At 38.7% G+C, this 17,731-nt stretch overlaps 1 protein-coding gene across 1 annotated transcript; it reads left to right on the top strand.

Moving 5' to 3' along the window:
* Positions 1–1,130, top strand: LOC148693395 (uncharacterized). The gene is made up of 3 exons (XM_088677666.1): positions 1–253; positions 309–512; positions 1,102–1,130. Exons 1-3 carry the CDS (start codon positions 1–3, stop codon positions 1,128–1,130), a joined length of 486 nt encoding a protein of 161 aa, XP_088533792.1.
* Positions 1,131–17,731: the final 16,601 nt, after the last annotated feature.

Below are 17,731 nucleotides of genomic sequence, written 5' to 3'. Positions count from 1 at the left end.
ATGACTACACCTACCCAGAAGGCCAGAGAGCGCTTCATATGGAAGAACATCATCTGCCACTTCGGAATCCTATACTCCATCATCACCGATAATGGTCTGCAGTTTGTGGGCAAGAATTTGGTAAAGATCTTCGAAAAATATGGTGTCAAGCAGCACATGTCCACGCCCCGGTATTCGCAGGGCAATGGGCAGGCTGAGATGTCAAACAAGACCATCCTTGACTGCCTTAAGAAGTCCCTCCCAAATAAGAAGGGCAGGTAGCTAGACAAGCTCCCCGGTGTTCTGTGAGCGTATCGCACCATCCTTAGACTTGCTAGAGGAAGAATGCGAAAAGGTTATCACCCGCATTGCAGCGTGTCAGCAGGAGCTCATCTCCAGCTACAACAAGAGGGTGAAGATCTGGCAATTCCATCCAGGAGACTTAGTCCTCAGGAAAGCCTTCATCACAACCCAACGGGAAGGCTCCAAAAAGATGGCTTCCATTTGGGAAGATCCGTACAAAATCAGTCGAGGTATGTGGAAATGGCTGCTACACCTTCACCACCATAATCGACCAAGAGATCAAAAAGTAATGGAATGCCTATAACCTGAGAAAGTACTACATGTGACCTTTAGCCGTTCCTTGGACCCTGTTCATGAGAAGCAAATATCTAGTTAACGACTCTATAAGTTAAAAACTTCGCAACACGCCCCGGGAGGGCTAAAGCTCAAGAAGCCACTAAAGTCGAAGTACGGCTATAGTAGCTACATAGATCTTCTCTGTTTTCTAAGAGAAGCAAGTGTCTGGCCGACAACTCTATAAGTTAAAAACTTCACAACATGCTTTGGGAGGGCCAAAGCTTAAGAAACCACTAAATTCAAAGTACGACTATAACAGCTACGCGTGGATCTCCTTTGCTTTATACAAAAAGCAAGTGTCCGGTCGAAGACTCTATAAGTAAAAAACTTTGCAACACGCCCCGGGAGGCCAAAGCTCGAGAAGCCATTCAAAGCCGAGATTCACAACTATAGTAGCTAGACGGCCTTGCTTGCTTCTTACAGAGGCGACAAGTTTGGCTGCTGACTCTGTAAATTATAAATCTCCCATTTTTCCTCTTATAGGTAAAGCTTCAGAAGCTCCAAAGCCATGATTAATGCCTAAAGTGATGACGTGGGATCAACTGCTCCATTGAAGTAGGCAACACAACTGCCAGTCTTACGACAAAGTTTTGCAAGTCGCCTTAAGAAGGCAAGGCTCCCGAAGCCCCAAAGCTAAAACTAAAGCCTAACTGACAACGTGGGATCGACTACTTCGTTGAAGCAGCTCACCAGTCGCCCGTCCTATGGTAAAGTTTCACAAAAGACATGCAAAATAGAAAGATGAAAGTAGAGCAAGGAAAACTGTTTATTAAATTTCTAGCAAATTGATAAACCGACTCAAATGCCAACAAAGTTTGAATAAAGCAGAATGAAAAGGAAAAGAAGAAAAAGACTACTCATCGGCAACCTGCGCAACCACTGGTCCCTCGACTGCCATGCTTTCAGTAGCCGCGTTGCTCTTAGCAGCCAAAGCTTCCATCAGCTCATCCTCAGCAGCCCTTGCCTGGACTGCCTGACCCTCAGCTACTTCACCAAAGGTAGCCTTAAATGAGAAATTAAGCAGATCAATTAGAGAAATAGAGAAAGTTTCTAAGTCATTCTAAAAAAACTTAGAATTTGACGGCCTGCCATGAAGATGGTCTTCATAGCTAAGCTTGTAGAAATTGGCCTGACAAAAAGCAAGTGCCACTTCGTGACTGGCTTTCTCATTCTTCAGCTGCACATTCTCCTTAACAAGCCTAGTGGGAGCACCCTGCAACTTATCCAATTCCTTTCTCAGGTTCTTGCTAACAGATAACACATCTTGCAGATTCACTTTATTGGACTCAAATTTTCAAGTCCCAAGACTCCCAAAAAATTCAAGAAGAAGAAAATTCAAAATTTTCTTACCTTGGTGCGGCATGGAGAAGAAGAACTACAACGAGAGACTCTTTGCAAGGGCAAGAGAAGAAGAAAGCTAGGGGAAGGGAAAAAATTTCCTGTGGCTTCTCTCTTCCTTGTTGGAATGATGATTATCCTCCAAATTTATTTAATCCCCTGCTTAAGGCAGAATTAAATAGATATTAGGGGCAATTGGTTTCCTTTTCCTAGAAGAAGTCTATCTCCAAATCAAGAAAGAAGATCAAGTTCAAATTGGGAAACAACTCTACAAGCCCATGTAGCTTGGGATTTCTACACCTACTGTCATTTTTCTACGTACAGCCCAGCAGGTGTGAGGGCATTTGTGGAGCCTAAAATAATCCCAAAATTTCTAAAGGTGACATGTAAACCTCTGCTCATGAAAGACAAGATTGCCCTCATTAAATGGGCAAACTCCTTAGATACTCCTACGCACAGCTCACACCCCCTGAAGGTCTCATCAGCTGAATATGACTGCCCACAGCTCACATGCCCTTGGCAAGGAAAAGTGAAAGAATTAAAGATAAGGATTAATTACCCAAATCCTATCTTTAATACATTCCCAGTTGAAGATTGACTCCAATCAAGTAAGTAATCACAATTTAAATCAATTAAGGATAATTACTCCATTATCTTAAGATATTATTTCCTATTTAATATCTTGAGAATATTTCTCCATATACATTGGCCAATAGGATGCTGCCACATGTAGGGTAAAACCCTAACACTATGGTCTGCTTTTGGTATGACCATCAGCTAGCTGATCAACAAAAAGAATAAAAAGAACTTAATGACTGCCAAATTTGACATGCTCATTGACAAAGTGGTAGTTTAATTCAATGTGCTTGGTCTGAGCATGAAAGACAGGATTGGTGGCCATGTTAGTGATCTTATTATCATAATAAAGGAAGTTAGGTGATGGTGCGGGGTGAGGTGGGGAAGTTCACACAAGAGATAGGAGAGTCAAATAGATTCAGCACAAACATAAGCGAGAGTGTGATACTCTAATCAGCACTAGAACGGAAGACAATTGGCAGCTTAGTTGAGCTCCAATATGTAAGATTAGGTCTATGAAAAATGAGATTGCCGAAAGTGGAACAGCGAACATCCAGATAACTAGCCTAGTCATCATTAGAATAACCATGGAGAGTGAGAGGTCCAGTAGAGCGTCAAAACACAATAACAGGATCAAGAGAGCTTTTGATGTAGTGTAGAATACGTTTGTTTGCAATGAGATGTGTATTTGTAGGCCTTGACATAAACTGAGCAATATGATTAATGACAAATGCTGTGTCAACACGTGTTAAGGTGAGATATTAGAGCCAAGTAAGTGTTGAAATTCAGTAATATTAGAAAAAGGCGTTCCATCTTGGTTAGATAATTACGACATGGAAGCAAGGAGAGTCAAGTAGGGTTTACAATCAATCATGACAATATGCTTCAAGAGATCAAGGGCATACTTCATCTCAAAGAGGTGAAAAACATGTACCATGATGGTGACTTCAAGACCAAAGAAATAATGTAAAAGGCCAAGGTCCTTAATATCAACCCTCATGTCCAAGAAGAGTTATAAACCTATTAGTCATAACTATATCACTCCCGGTCAACACAATATCATCAACATAGAGGAGTAAGTACAAGGTGCAAGATGAGTGCTGAAACATGAATAATGAAGGATCATCTTGGCTTTGAACAAAACCATGACATATGATGAAGGAGCTAAGCCGGTGAAACCAAGTTCGAGGTGCATGTTTGAGGTTATAGAGTGTTTTGTGAAGTTTACAATCAAATGAAGGACGTTAAGGATCAACAAAGCCAGGGGATTGCAACATAGAAGCATCCTCATTCAAGTAACCATGGAGGAAGATATTTTTAGCGTCAAGTTGACAAATGGACCAACCATGATAAACTGCCAAGCTAAGAACCATCTGAATTGTAACAAGCTTGACCACAGAACTAAACGTCTCATCGTAATCAAATCCCTGTTGTTAGTGAAAGCCTTTAGCAACTAACCGAGCCTTATAATGTTCAATAGACATATATGCATATCGTTTAACTTTGAACACATACTTGTAACCCACCATATTTTGGGACCGATGAAAGTGAACTAAAGACCACATACCATTTTTCAAAAGAGCATTAAACTTCTCACTCATGGCAGCACGCCATTCAGAAATGAAAGCTTGAGAATGGCAAATGGGTTCCATAAAATTAGTCATAAAGGTGGCAGCAAGGGCCACAGGAAGGGGATATTGGATGGTGCCATCTGTGAAATGTTTGGGTCGAGAGTGACCTGTGCAAGAACAAGTAGGCATGGGATGACGGGCCTTAGCTAATGGATATGTGAAAGGTTTGGGCCGAGATTGACATTTGCAAGAGTGAGTAGCCATGGGATGACGGGCCTTAGCTGATGGAGATGAAACAGGAATATGAGATGCGAGATCGGGGTTGCAATCACAGGAGGTGGTGGTGCAAGTGACTGCTGTGCATGAGGGATAACAAGAGAATGAGCATCAGATTGTGAAGAAGACCTATAAATAGGTTCAATAAGGAGAATAAACCAGGGAAAAGATGTAGTTGCGGTTGCAGCACGACTAAAAGGGAATGTATGCTCGTGAAAAACATGGCAAGAAATGTAAACTCGGTTTGAGTGGGCCCGAGGCATGGATATCCTTTATGCTGCAAGCTATAACCTACAAAATCATACTCCTTAAAAGCAAGATGCCAGTTTGTTAGTAATGTAAGCCTCTAAATATAGATAACAGCACAACCAATGGTACGTAGGGATGACAAATCAAGAAGATGACCAATTAGGCGAGAATAGGGACTAGACCAACCTAAAACCGAAGAAGGGAGGAGATTAATAAGAAAGGTGGCTGTTAAGGCAGCCTCTATCTAGAGCGTAAGTAGGGCGTTGTAGGCAGTAAAGAGGAGACGGGTTATGGTGGAGATTTGGCGATGCTTGTGTTCAACCAAACCATTTTATTGAGGAGTATAGGACACGAGACATGATGAACAATGCCATTAGTGGGACAAAATGTTTGAAAAGAGGAATTGATATACTCAGTTCCACCATCACTTTGGAAGAATTTAATAGTCATATGAAAAATAGTTTTAATCATGAGACAAATGGTGCAAAAGTGATGAAAAACTTCATACACGCATTGGAAAAATCCATGAATAACGACTATAGTCATAACATGTCATACTTGTACCCATACATAGATTTATTAGATTCATTACAAGCACATTTCCCACATGCCCACTTGGTCCAAGATCGACTTTTGTCGATTCCTAGCTTCCTGGGCCGGCTAGGATTGCTCTTGTCATGGTAATACATTATGATTTGTATTGTCATCTGATCCAGTGATGCTCTATTTGTTTTTGTTTTTGGCATGCACTTTTCCCTTCACTGATGCCGCATCTTGTCTCTTTGGATCTTTTCAAACCAGTAATTGTTGGAGGAAGACGAATATGAGAGAATACGGAAGAGAGTTTAAAACGGGAAACTGAAGCTTTATTGACAACTGGCTTTATTGATTTCAAATTGATTACAGCACTAGGCCATCTTATTGGCTATTTATAATAACATTCAGACCTTTTCATAACAGACATATCTCTTGGATTAGTTCCAAGAGTTGCAGACACAACCCTAGACTTCTAAAGAGATACAACTCTTCCTAAACATAGCTCTTCTCAAGAGACACAACTTTACTTAACAACTATTACAATTTGATATTGATGTGTTGATTTGAATGTGTGAACCAATAACTTTCTTAATTGATGGTTTATGGGAATCAATAAACAAGTGGTTTGTTTATCTGTCCACTCAGTTTGATTGTTTGGCATTAATCCGATAACTCCAAAGTAATTTTAGCTCTATATCATTTTAGACCTGTTTACTGGTTTACCATTGGTTCATATGTGAAGTTTTTTTAATAGATTTTTTAGTGCTTATTGGCCATCTCCATTGGCTTACTCCCAGGCTTAACCTTCTCGATTGCTTGACCGTCTTGGTTAAGCTAGATGTTTTGTACGCTTTCAGTTTGGACAGATAAAAAAAGTCATATGTCTTCATGTCTGTCAATATCTCTATGTAATGTAGGGTGTGGTAAATACAATAGTCAAATTTTTATATGGGGAATAGTGGTTCTTGTGAAACTGTGTTTCTTATTATTCTTTTTGTTTGTTTTTGTGGGACTTATGTTAAGTAGACTATTTTGAGTGCTGGAAGTTGGTTGACAAGGAAGAGTTCCAAAGGCAAAGTTGCTTCGATATGTGCAATATGATTGAGCAAAATAGGGTTCAATTGGATAGAACAACAGTGTATAATAAAATGTCCTGATGGAAAAAGGGTTAGGACTAATGAATTTGATTAAAAGTAACAAGACACTACTTGGGATTTGGTTGTGGAAAATTTTGCTGGAAAAGGATTGAGTGGTTAGGGAAACCATGAAAGTGGTCATAGGCTTATGTGGTCGCCGATCAAAAGGCATGTTATGGTGGAGAATGGGGAAAAGGTTAGGGTTTTGGGAGACACCTTTACGTATCACTTTCCCTCACCTATGCAGATTTTCAACCTATCACAAATTCACAATGTACCTATGGCGATAATTCATGTAGTTCTTTTGTTTCAGTAAGCTGGGATTTTGATCTTCGAAGAAATCTACGCAGTTCTCTTCAAATCCTCTGTTGAAGAGCTTCTCTTTGTGCAATGTATCTTTTATGTTTTGGGTAATGGGGTTGACAATGTGACTCTCATGAAACATGTTGTAGACCACTTGTTCTCATTGTGTTTCTTTTGGGTGCAAAGAACTTTCTTATTCAAATCATTTTCATTTGTGTAGAAATTGTAATCGTCCAAGCAAAATAAAACGCTTGACCATTTATTGAGTTCCACTTTCACACGATACAAGTGACACACCATATACTCATTGTGTAGAGAAACTTCCGTAGGACTAGTTGACTTGCACCTCCACCTTCTCAAATTGGGTGTGCCTTGTGTGATTAGGGCAGCTCTGCCCTCTCAAACTAGGGATGGAATTTGCCTGGGCTAAATTCCGATTTGCAAAGTACTCTTACAAATTTGAAAATTTGAAAATTTAAAAATACTAAGTTTTTCTCCCGTGGCAAGTCGAGCCCAAACAACTTTATAATTTTGAAAATTTGAAATTAATCTGAGTATGAAAATTTTGAATCGCATGAATTTTGAAATTCCTAAAGTGGAATATACATACATCCATTTCCGAAGCATTTACCAACTTCTTCATCATCATCATATGTTCTTTCTTTCCACACGGTTTCAGTCTCGTAATAATTACATCTTTGAGGAAATTTGAAAAAAAAAAAAAAAAAAAAAACAAACAAACGAATAAATAAGCTTCCGATGCCAATTGGCAATGCTTTTTGGTCCACAACGCAACACCATCAGTGTTCTTTGGACATGGAGAGACTTCTAACACATTAATCCTCTGCTTATTTGGAAGCCCTTGAAAATAACACAAGAACTTTTGGGAGTCTGAGCATACAACGTTGTACATGACAAAATTCCATGCGAGGATGAAGATGTTTCCTTTGTGTTTTGTTTTTTCTTTTTTAATACAAAAGGAATATAAAATGTTTTAGAAAGACTTGAATCAAGCACATAAAGAGTGAAGGTAGCTGTACTGAAAGGCGCGGTTAGGTCACCTCTTTTTCAAGGAGAGCTAATGTTTGGATATTTTGGTTTGACACTGCTTCACAACCAAAACGAAGTGAATTACATCTGAGTTAAATTTGGAGATGGAAGTCTTCTTTATTAAAGAATTTTCGAACCAAACTAGAAAAATTAGCGATAGACAAACAACGAATCTTGTCAATTTGTAATTCATACTACTGTGGAATCATCAATGTTCTTACTTTCATATTGAATACGATTTAGGGGTGGGTAAACGAGTATAGGAACAGTGGGTGGGGGCGGGTACGGGTTGGTTCCTAATTTTAGAAAAGAGAAATGGGGCGGGGCGAGGTAGGCCTTTGAAATTTTTAGTTCAGGCCAGTTCCTGAAGTATATGAATTGCAGGTACCCGGACCGACCCGTTTGTAATTGAAATGGACAGACGAAATTGATGAGTAAGCTACCATCTCTAATCTGAACCGTTAGTTTTAGTTTTACCCTAGGTTCTCTATCTCTCCCGTCTCAAGCCCTCGATTGTGTCACTGGAGACTAGACCTCGTACTCTCTCTCGCCATCAAGTGTGCCTCGTCCCCTCCCCTCCGTCACTCTCCGTCAGTTATCTCCTCCACCATCCCGAGTGTGATCTTGTTATTTTCATAACAGTTCAATGGGATTTGGCAGCTGGGTGAGAATCCAAATGGGTAGCGAACTATTTTGACCGATTTTCCCAATCCGCATGTAGGTATGAAAGATCTTCTCGATTCTTATTCTTGGATTTTCTTGATCCGCTAGTGGGTATGAAGGATCTTCTCAATTCTCATTCTCTCATCCTCGACGATATCACCGTCGTCGGACTCAAACTCCGGGTTGCCGGCTCCACCTCCAACACCATCTTCGGAGCTCAATAACCCTTAAGAACCGACCCATGCGCTGCCTCCACTTCCTCTATCATTTCTCGACAACCCCAATTCCTTCGGTAACTTCCGATTCTCATTAATTTCTATCTTTTAGCTTTTTGTTGTGATGGTTTTTTCCGAGTTGCGCATCAAGTTTTGATATATTTTGCTTATGAATGTTGTTTCTATTGTGATGGCTGTTTCTATTGTGATGGTTTTTTCTGATTCGGGTACACCATATTGATTCCTTGGCGACAACGCTACGTAGAAGCTTCAGATTTAAAGGCGGTATGTTTGCATTGACCTTTTCTTCAGATTCAAAGACTGTAACTGTTACAGTCTGGAGGATTTGCTCAAGATGTCGACAGAGACACTAGGGAGGGGAACAAAGAAGATGATAAAGACCAGACTTTAGGCATGAGTGAAGATTTGGACTCATGGGGACCCGTAGGACCAGGCATGTTTCAACAGTCCAGGTTAAGTTTGGATCCCATTTTGAAAAATCCAAAATTCGCCCCGCTCCACCCCGTTATTTTACAAACAGGTCCGGTTCAGTTCCTTCAATTTTGGGCCCGGCCCGTACCCACCCTTAATACGGTTTATTCACTGTCACTTCCACAATATTGAATGAATTAATGCCTCTTATGACAAATTAACATCATGCATTAATCAATTAGTTCTGCACTAATTAATTTGTTAAGGAAAATAGAAAGGTTCTTGGAGAGTGATTAAGATATATAGATGACTATGTGAAGGTACCAGCTACCTTTGATTAGAGGCTATTTAATTCTGAATCAAAGAAACTCTCTCTCTCTCTCTCTCTCTCTCTCTCTCGTGTCAATTTGTTTCCCATTAATTCTGGCAATTGAAATATAAAAAGTTTAAAACTCAAAATAAAATAGCTAGGTTCGATTAGTATTACGGTCTAGTGACATTTTTCTTCACTTGTAAGTGATAGATTTTATGTTCGATTCTTGCCAAAGACGAATTTGAACCACATTATTGATAGCCTATTGTGATGCTAAATCCAGTCATTTCCACTTAATGTAAATAATATCATTGTTCGAAAAAACAAAAAACAAGAAGGCCAAGGCTTATCTGCTCTCCCACTTCCGGTGCCCTCCTGTGCCCTCCCACGTCAACATTTTATATTACTATTCATTTTTGTCTTATTATCTCTAAAAAAAAAAAACAATATAAAATGTTGACGTGGCTTAATCGTGACCATGCAAAATAGGAGGGCACGGGATGGCAGACAATCCTTGTCCAAACAAGAAACAAAAAACAAGGAAAAGAAGAAGAAACATGGCATTGAATAGGTGGATCCCTTAAAGGAACACATGGATCTTAAAGAGACATTTAGGGATTTGTTAATGAATATAATTATTTGATTTGAATCCATGTCCAATGTCATTCCTCCCTACCACCCCTTGTAACCCCACCACAGGGACCACACAATACAATTACAAAATTATTGTGGTACGAATTTAGTAGAGGAAGAGGGAGACCGACGAAGAGAAGGGCTTAAGGAATTTATGAGTGATATTTTTTTAGGAAAATGAATGAAAAGGGCTTGAAAACTTTGAGTTTTAACGATAAGGACAAAATAAAGGGTAAAGTGAATAGTATCAGGTTTGACTTTTTAGTGTAAAAATGTGATTTTTCATTAAAATGAACAGTACATCGAGTTTTTCGTTAAAACTCCTTTGTTTTATTTTTTATTTTTTATTTTTTTTATTTATGTATTGTGCTTTTTATTTAGGTTTTTTTTATATTAGCACTCCACAAAATGTTGAATGCACCTTACATTAAAATTTAATATTAAATGATTAATTTACCCTACTATGCGAGGTAATTTTGACTTTATTAGGTTTTTAAAAATTAAAAAAAAAATTCTAAATACATCTCAAATCACTTTTAACGTATTATTTATCTTCTTCATCCGATCCTTCATTGTTGAACAAAACCCTAACTAATGAAACTACAAACACGTTGATTGAGAAATTATTTTTGACGAATGAAACACGAAATCGATGTTTCGGAAGCTTCACATGAGGTAAGATTTCATATTTTTTTTATTGTTTTAGTGATTTTGACGACATTGATAGTTATTTAATCTTGCTTTTGCTATGTTATTCAAGCTACTATGTTCGTATTCATCTTTTAGGGATCACAAAGATTACATGAGGAATTAAACACCTAAAATTACTACCAAATATTAAAAACAGACGACATGCGTTTTAATGGTGGAACTGAAAACAACCCACATATGCTTTAAATCCCAGACGACATCTTTTGTCAAATTCTAGTCGGCATTTTTTGTCCAAATTAAAAGCTTTATAAGATTTGAGAAATGTGGGGTGTATAGAAAATATGGGGTGCATGTAGAAAATGTAAGGTTTATATTGAGAATGTGAGGCATGAGGGTATTATGGGGAAATATGTGGGGTGTATTAAGATAATTTTTCATTGAAAAAGCAAATGTGGGGTGTATTAAGAATGTGAGGTTTATTCAACAATTTGTGGGGTGTTAATATAATAAGCCTTTATTTATACTAATAAGAGAGAGAGATTTACTTCTCAAGTAATACAAGTGTGTAAATACTAAAATAAGGATGGCAACACTCCACTTTGAGTGTGTAAATACTAAAATAAATGGTGCATTGGGTCTTCATGTGAGATGTAGAATTATTTGATGAAGTAGTCTCGTTAGTCGGCACAATGAGCGAATGCGACCCTAGAAAATAAAAGAAAGAATGAATAAGTAGTAAAACTTACAAAACTTGGCTATGGTAAAACCCTATATAGGATAAAACCCATAATCAATAGAAATGTGAGAAGTTGCATTACGTCAAATCTAAACGCATTCGGAACACAAGTAGAATGCACACAAGGTATGACCATCCTAGGATAGGTGCCACATTAAAACCTCGTCAAGTCACGAAAACTAGTGGGAATAAAAAAAGCTCTAAATCCAAGTGATAAAGAGCACATTAAGCTCAAGTGAGTATACTTTTGAATGCTCACCCTGAATTTAACAAAACTTCCAAATGAGAACTATAAGCATTACAAATTAGACAATTTACGCATATTAATTTCTCAGACAAACTTTTGAAAGGTAAACGTTGATAATGACTTTGTGAAGAGGTTGGCAAGATAGTCTTGAAATAGGATGATCATAGATTGGATGGAAACGATGAAAATCTTTGAATGTTAGTTATAGAAGACCCTTCTTTAAAATCCTTCAGTTTGTTAACGCATCAATGAGAGCGTGCTAATAATGTGTTGTAGTATGAATTTAGTGAGAAAAGAAAGGGGGAGATCAACTAGAGAAAGACTTTAGGAATTTGTGAGTAATATTCCTCGTACATTATGCCTTTATTTTATACTAATAGGAGAGAACAAAATTTGCTCTCCAAGTAATACGAGTTTAAAAAGGAAAGATCTTCTAGATTTCGGTTCCTATACATAATCTCATAGGATTTCAATAATTACAATCCTAATGCAATTAGGAATGCAAAAAAAAAAAAAAAAAAAAAAAAAAAAAAAAAAAAAAAAATCATGGCTTTATCGTCACCACATTAGTACTCAATTTTCCATTTTACCATTTTATTTGGTATCAAACTGCAATTCACATGAATCAAATTTAAAATTTCACATAATGAGTCAACTATAGTCATTATCTTTGCATTTTAGTTTTGTTTATTTATTTTTTATTTATAACAATATGTTTAATAAACAGAATAAAGAATGAATGAGAGAACTTAGAAATAAGACAAATAAAGAAAGAGAATCAGATTAACTACCCCTATCTAGTTGATCTGATTACTAATATTTAGGTACTTGACACATAAGAAAGTTTCGAAGTGAATTGATTCTCATTCCTATATTTTAATAAACCCATTTCAATTTCCATTCAATAAACATGCCTAAGAGTGAAGAATATGAATTAAACCACACAATAGACCAAAACTCGTCATACACTATATTGGAACATAAGACCAGAGGCAGAGCCATGCTTCGACCCTAGATGGCCTACCCCCTTCTTGGGCAAAGTCAGGCATAAAGCTATATACTAGGGAAAAAATTGTAGCAATAGTTTCTTAACTGTAACTGAATTGGAGTAATGGTCCCTCAACTAAAAATCCATGACAATTGGTCCCTTAATTAATCAAAACGTGTAGCTACGGTACTTTTTGTTAACTTCGCCCAAACTTCTGTTAAAATGAGTCATGTGCCACACATGTGAAGCTAAATCAAAATGCAAATATGAAAAAAAAGAAAAGAAAAAAAAAAGAAAGAGAAACTTGTAGTAATGGTCCCGCGACTTTAATCCAATTGTAGAAATAATCCTTCCCTGGTGAGACATATAAACATCATCCTTCAAGTAACCATGGAGGAAGATATTTTTAGCGTCAAGTTGACGAATGGACCAACCATGATGAACTTCTAAGCTAATAACCACCTGAATTGTAACAGGCTCGACCACAGAACTAAACGTCTCATCGTAATCAAATCCCTGTTGTTAATGAAAGCCTTTAGCAACTAACCGAGCCTTATAACGTTCAATAGACATATCTGCACGTTGTTTAACTTTGAAGACCCACTTGTAACCCACCATATTTTGGGACGGATGAGAGCGAACTAGAGACCACATGCCATTTTTCAGAAGAGCATTAAACTTCTCACTCATGTCAGCACACCATTCAGAAATGAAAGCTTGAGAATAGCAAATGGGTTCCACAAAACCAGTCGTAACGATGGCAGCAAGGGCCACCGGAAAAGGATATCTGATGGTGCCATCTGTGAAATGTTTGGGTCAAAAGTGACCTCTGCAAGAGCGAGTAGCCATGGGATGATGGGCTTTAGCTAATGGATCTGTGAAATGTTTGGGCCGAGATTGACCTTTGCAAGAGCGAGTAGTCATGGGATGACGGGCCTTAGCTGATGAAGATGAAACAGGAATAGGAGATGCGAGAACAGGGTTGTAATCACAGGAAGTGGTGGTGCAGATGACTGCTGTGCATCAGGGATAACAATAAAATGAGCATCAGATTGTGAAGAAGACCTATAAATGCGTTCAATAAGGAAAATAAACCAGGGAGAAGATGTAGTTGTGGCTGTAGCACGACTAAAAGGGAACGTATGCTCGTGAAAAACATGGCAAGAAATGTAAACTTGTTTTGAGTGGGCCCGAGGCATGGATATCCTTTATGCTGCAAGCTATAACCTACAAAATCATACTCCTTAAAGCGAGATGTCAGTTTGTTAGTAATGTAAGCCTCTAAATATGGACAACAGCACAACCAATGGTATGTAGGGATGACAAATCAAGAAGACGACCAATTAGGCGAGAATAGGGACTAGACCAACCTAAAACCGAAGAAGGGAGGAGATAAATAAGATAGGAGCATATTCATGCGACTTAAATGGCTTGTTCTCGTGCATTTACGTTATGTTTCTTTAGTTATTTTAGTCCTTTAGGCTTCTTTTGTGTGTTTTCAGGTTCTAAGGGCTTAAGGAGCAAAGAAGTGCATTTTGGAGCCTTTTGGAGCACTTTTGGGCTAAGGATGGATAGCTTATGTTTGGAGCCAAGGTGTTGGACGAAATTGAGGCACTTTAGGACACAAAACAATGGCCCTAGCCCAATTACATAACCTTGCCGTGGCTTATCCCTTCTCCCATTCCCTTGCCATGCAAACCACCCTATTTTAGGCCCATTCTATGTACTTAAACCCTATCCTTTAACCTTGCAGCCCTATTCTGATTTATTCACTTCCATATTCCTCTTTAATCCACATGCATTCATCATCATTCACCCTAGCTTGCAGCCACATGCTTTCCCATTCTTTAAATCATTCATCATTGCACCACATTCCAACCATTGCCCTGCACATCAACACATTCTGTCATTCCACTTCTCTGCTGTGCATTATTCCCCCTTCATTCCAGCCATTTCACACACATATCAACCCTACATGCATTCACTCTTCATAATTCAACCACTATGCCGTGCACTCCCATCCCATTTTCAGGTTGTCCACTTCATCATTGCAGCCACATATTCACCCACATGCACTCTTCAATCATTCATCCTAGTTGGCCACATGTTTTCCCATTTCAATATCATTCTCCCATAAACCATCAGCACATGCCCTCACCATTGCCGTGGCCTACCCTTCCTTTTCCAGCTTTTCACATTCATTTCCAGCACATCCCTTTGTGCCGTGCATCCCCTCACACTTTAATTAATTTAGCCACATGCATCCATAATCATTCACACCTTGCAGCCACATGCACATTCACCCCTTTCTCTCCCTATAAAACTATGCATTCCATTCATCACAAATCAATCCCTATTCACACACCAACAACATCCCTTTGTGCCGTGCATCCTTCCCATTTCCAGCACTTCCCATCCCTCCAAAACACTATCCTACCACCACACATCCATTCTTCCATACACCTAAAGCCCTAAACATTTCCTTAGACCTTGTGCCACAACAAAGAGGAAGAGAAGAGGGCCTAAACGTTCATACAATTCAAGTTTGAGTTGTTGGAATGTTTAGGTGTTTCTTTGATTTCAATGTTTAATTTCAATTCTCTTTGTCTTGTACGTATGAGGAACTAAACCCCATTTAGCTAGGGGGTGATTCGAAACCATGTTTATGCTTGCAATATGAATTGATTACCTTTGGTTGGAATTTCATAAGTTGTGGATTCAATTTGTTTAACCGTATGATTGATAACTTATTTATGTATGTTTATTGAGAGTGCACGCTTAATTTTCATGCATGAATATGACGCTAGAATATAAGTGAGTTTCACCTAATAGTTATGAACTTATATTCACAAGTAGTGGAGGTTGCTTATAAACAATCGCGTTAAATGAATTCTTGGCACTAGTTTCATGCTCATCATAGTAACGAATGCCTCGTCAACACTTATAGTTTTCATAATGCTTAATGATCTTTGATTGTATCTTTATTGTGCTTTTCACGTAAAAGACTTTTGGAGAATTTGTGAATTGCGTTGCGCAAACCCATCCAATTCATTAACTTAAGGAGAACTTGACGGTTAATTTAAGCGGACCTAATTAACCCAGGGTGTTGAGTTTCATAATTTATCGAAAGACCAACTGAAAATCATCTTGTATGCAAGTGTAACATGTGTGGAGAAGAACCCCTTGGCTATTCCATCATCCATTAATTCATCACAATTTGTTTTACAATCTGTTTTAATTATAATCTGTCCATTTAATTTAATCTCGTCCAAACACATTCCCCCCATATTTTGTTGAGTCATAGTCATTCAATTCTGTTTTATTTTGTGTCTTTAAGCATTTGGAGTCATAAACACTTTCAAATTCGTCCAAATCAAGTTCTAGTTTCTGTTTGAGTCAATTTGATTGTTTTAGGCAGTTTGAGTGTTTCAAAGCTATTCTGAGTCATAGTATTCTTGTTAAGAGTCTTTACATTTAGTTTTTTTGTTTTTGAGTCAATTCAAAGTAGATTAGCACCCCTAGTTAATCCCCGGTTAGAACGATCCCTACTTACATCATTACTACAATTGTCACAAATAGGGTTTAATTTGTGTGTCATATAAATCTCGCATCACAGCACACCATTCAGAAATGAAAGCTTGAGAATAGCAAATGGGTTCCACAAAACCAGTCGTAACGATGGCAGCAAGGGCCACGAGAAAAGGATATCTGATGGTGCCATCTGTGAAATGTTTGGGTCAAAAGTGACCTCTGCAAGAGCGAGTAGCCATGGGATGATGGGCTTTAGCTAATGGATCTATGAAATGTTTGGGCCGAGATTGACCTTTGCAAGAGCGAGTAGTCATGGGATGACGGGCCTTAGCTGATGAAGATGAAACAGGAATAGGAGATGCGAGAACGGGGTTGTAATCACAGGAAGTGGTGGTGCAGATGACTGTTGTGCATCAGGGATAACAATAAAATGAGCATCAGATTGTGAAGAAGACCTATAAATGCGTTCAATAAGGAAAATAAACCAGGGAGAAGATGTAGTTGTGGCTGTAGCACGACTAAAAGGGAACGTATGCTCGTGAAAAACATGGCAAGAAATGTAAACTTGTTTTGAGTGGGCCCGAGGCATGGATATCCTTTATGCTGCAAGCTATAACCTACAAAATCATACTCCTTAAAGCGAGATGTCAGTTTGTTAGTAATGTAAGCCTCTAAATATGGACAACAGCACAACCAATGGTATGTAGGGATGACAAATCAAGAAGACGACCAATTAGGCGAGAATAGGGACTAGACCAACCTAAAACTGAAGAAGGGAGGAGATAAATAAGAAAGGTGGCTGTTAAGGCAGCCTCTATCTAGAGGGTGAGTGGGGCGTTGTAGGTAGTAAGGAGGAGACGGGTTATGGTGAAGATTTGGCAATGGTTGTGTTTAGCCAAACCATTTTATTGAGGAGTATAGGGACACGAGACATGATGAACAATGCCATTAGTGGGACAAAATGTTTGAAAAGAGGAATTGATATACTCAGTTCCACCATCACTTTGGAAGAATTTAATAGTCATATGAAAAATAGTTTTAATCATGAGACAAATGGTGCAAAAGTGATGAAAAACTTTCTACTTACGATGCATTGGAAAAATCCATGAATAACGACTATAGTCATAACACGTAATATTTGTACCCATACATAGATTCATTACAAGCACATTTCCCAGATGCCCACTTGGTCCAAGATCGACTTTTCTCGATTCCTAGCTTCCTGGGCCGGCTAGGATTGCTCGTCTTCAACAATTAAGTAGTGATGATACCAACGAGCCCGATACGAATCCGGGATTGTTCTTGGAGGGCAACGACGAGATCGGCGCTGTGACAGAAGAAATGGATCGGTTGACGATGAGAATTGAGAAACCTGGTAGTAATGGTGTACATTTGGAGTCAAAGGGGTCCAGAATTCCATTACCTTGGGAGCTTTTGCAGCCTGCATTGCGAATTTTAAGGCATTGTTTGTTGGCCCCATTGAATTCTCAGGATGCTAAGGATGCGGCTTCCGTTGCAGTAAGGCGATTGTATGAGCAGGCGTCTCATGATTTGGTCCCCCAGGCAATTTTGGCTAACCCAGAGTCTCATTCAGCTCGATAAGAGGACACGTGAGGCAGCCAAGACTGCTGCGGCTGCTAATTCGTCTTCAAATGCAAATACCCCGAG

Source organism: Pyrus communis, chromosome 10 (genome assembly GCF_041283825.1).
Source record: "Pyrus communis isolate YQ-2024b chromosome 10, ASM4128382v1, whole genome shotgun sequence".
Lineage (NCBI taxonomy): Eukaryota > Viridiplantae > Streptophyta > Magnoliopsida > Rosales > Rosaceae > Pyrus > Pyrus communis.
This window is presented reverse-complemented; position numbering and strand designations above follow the sequence as displayed.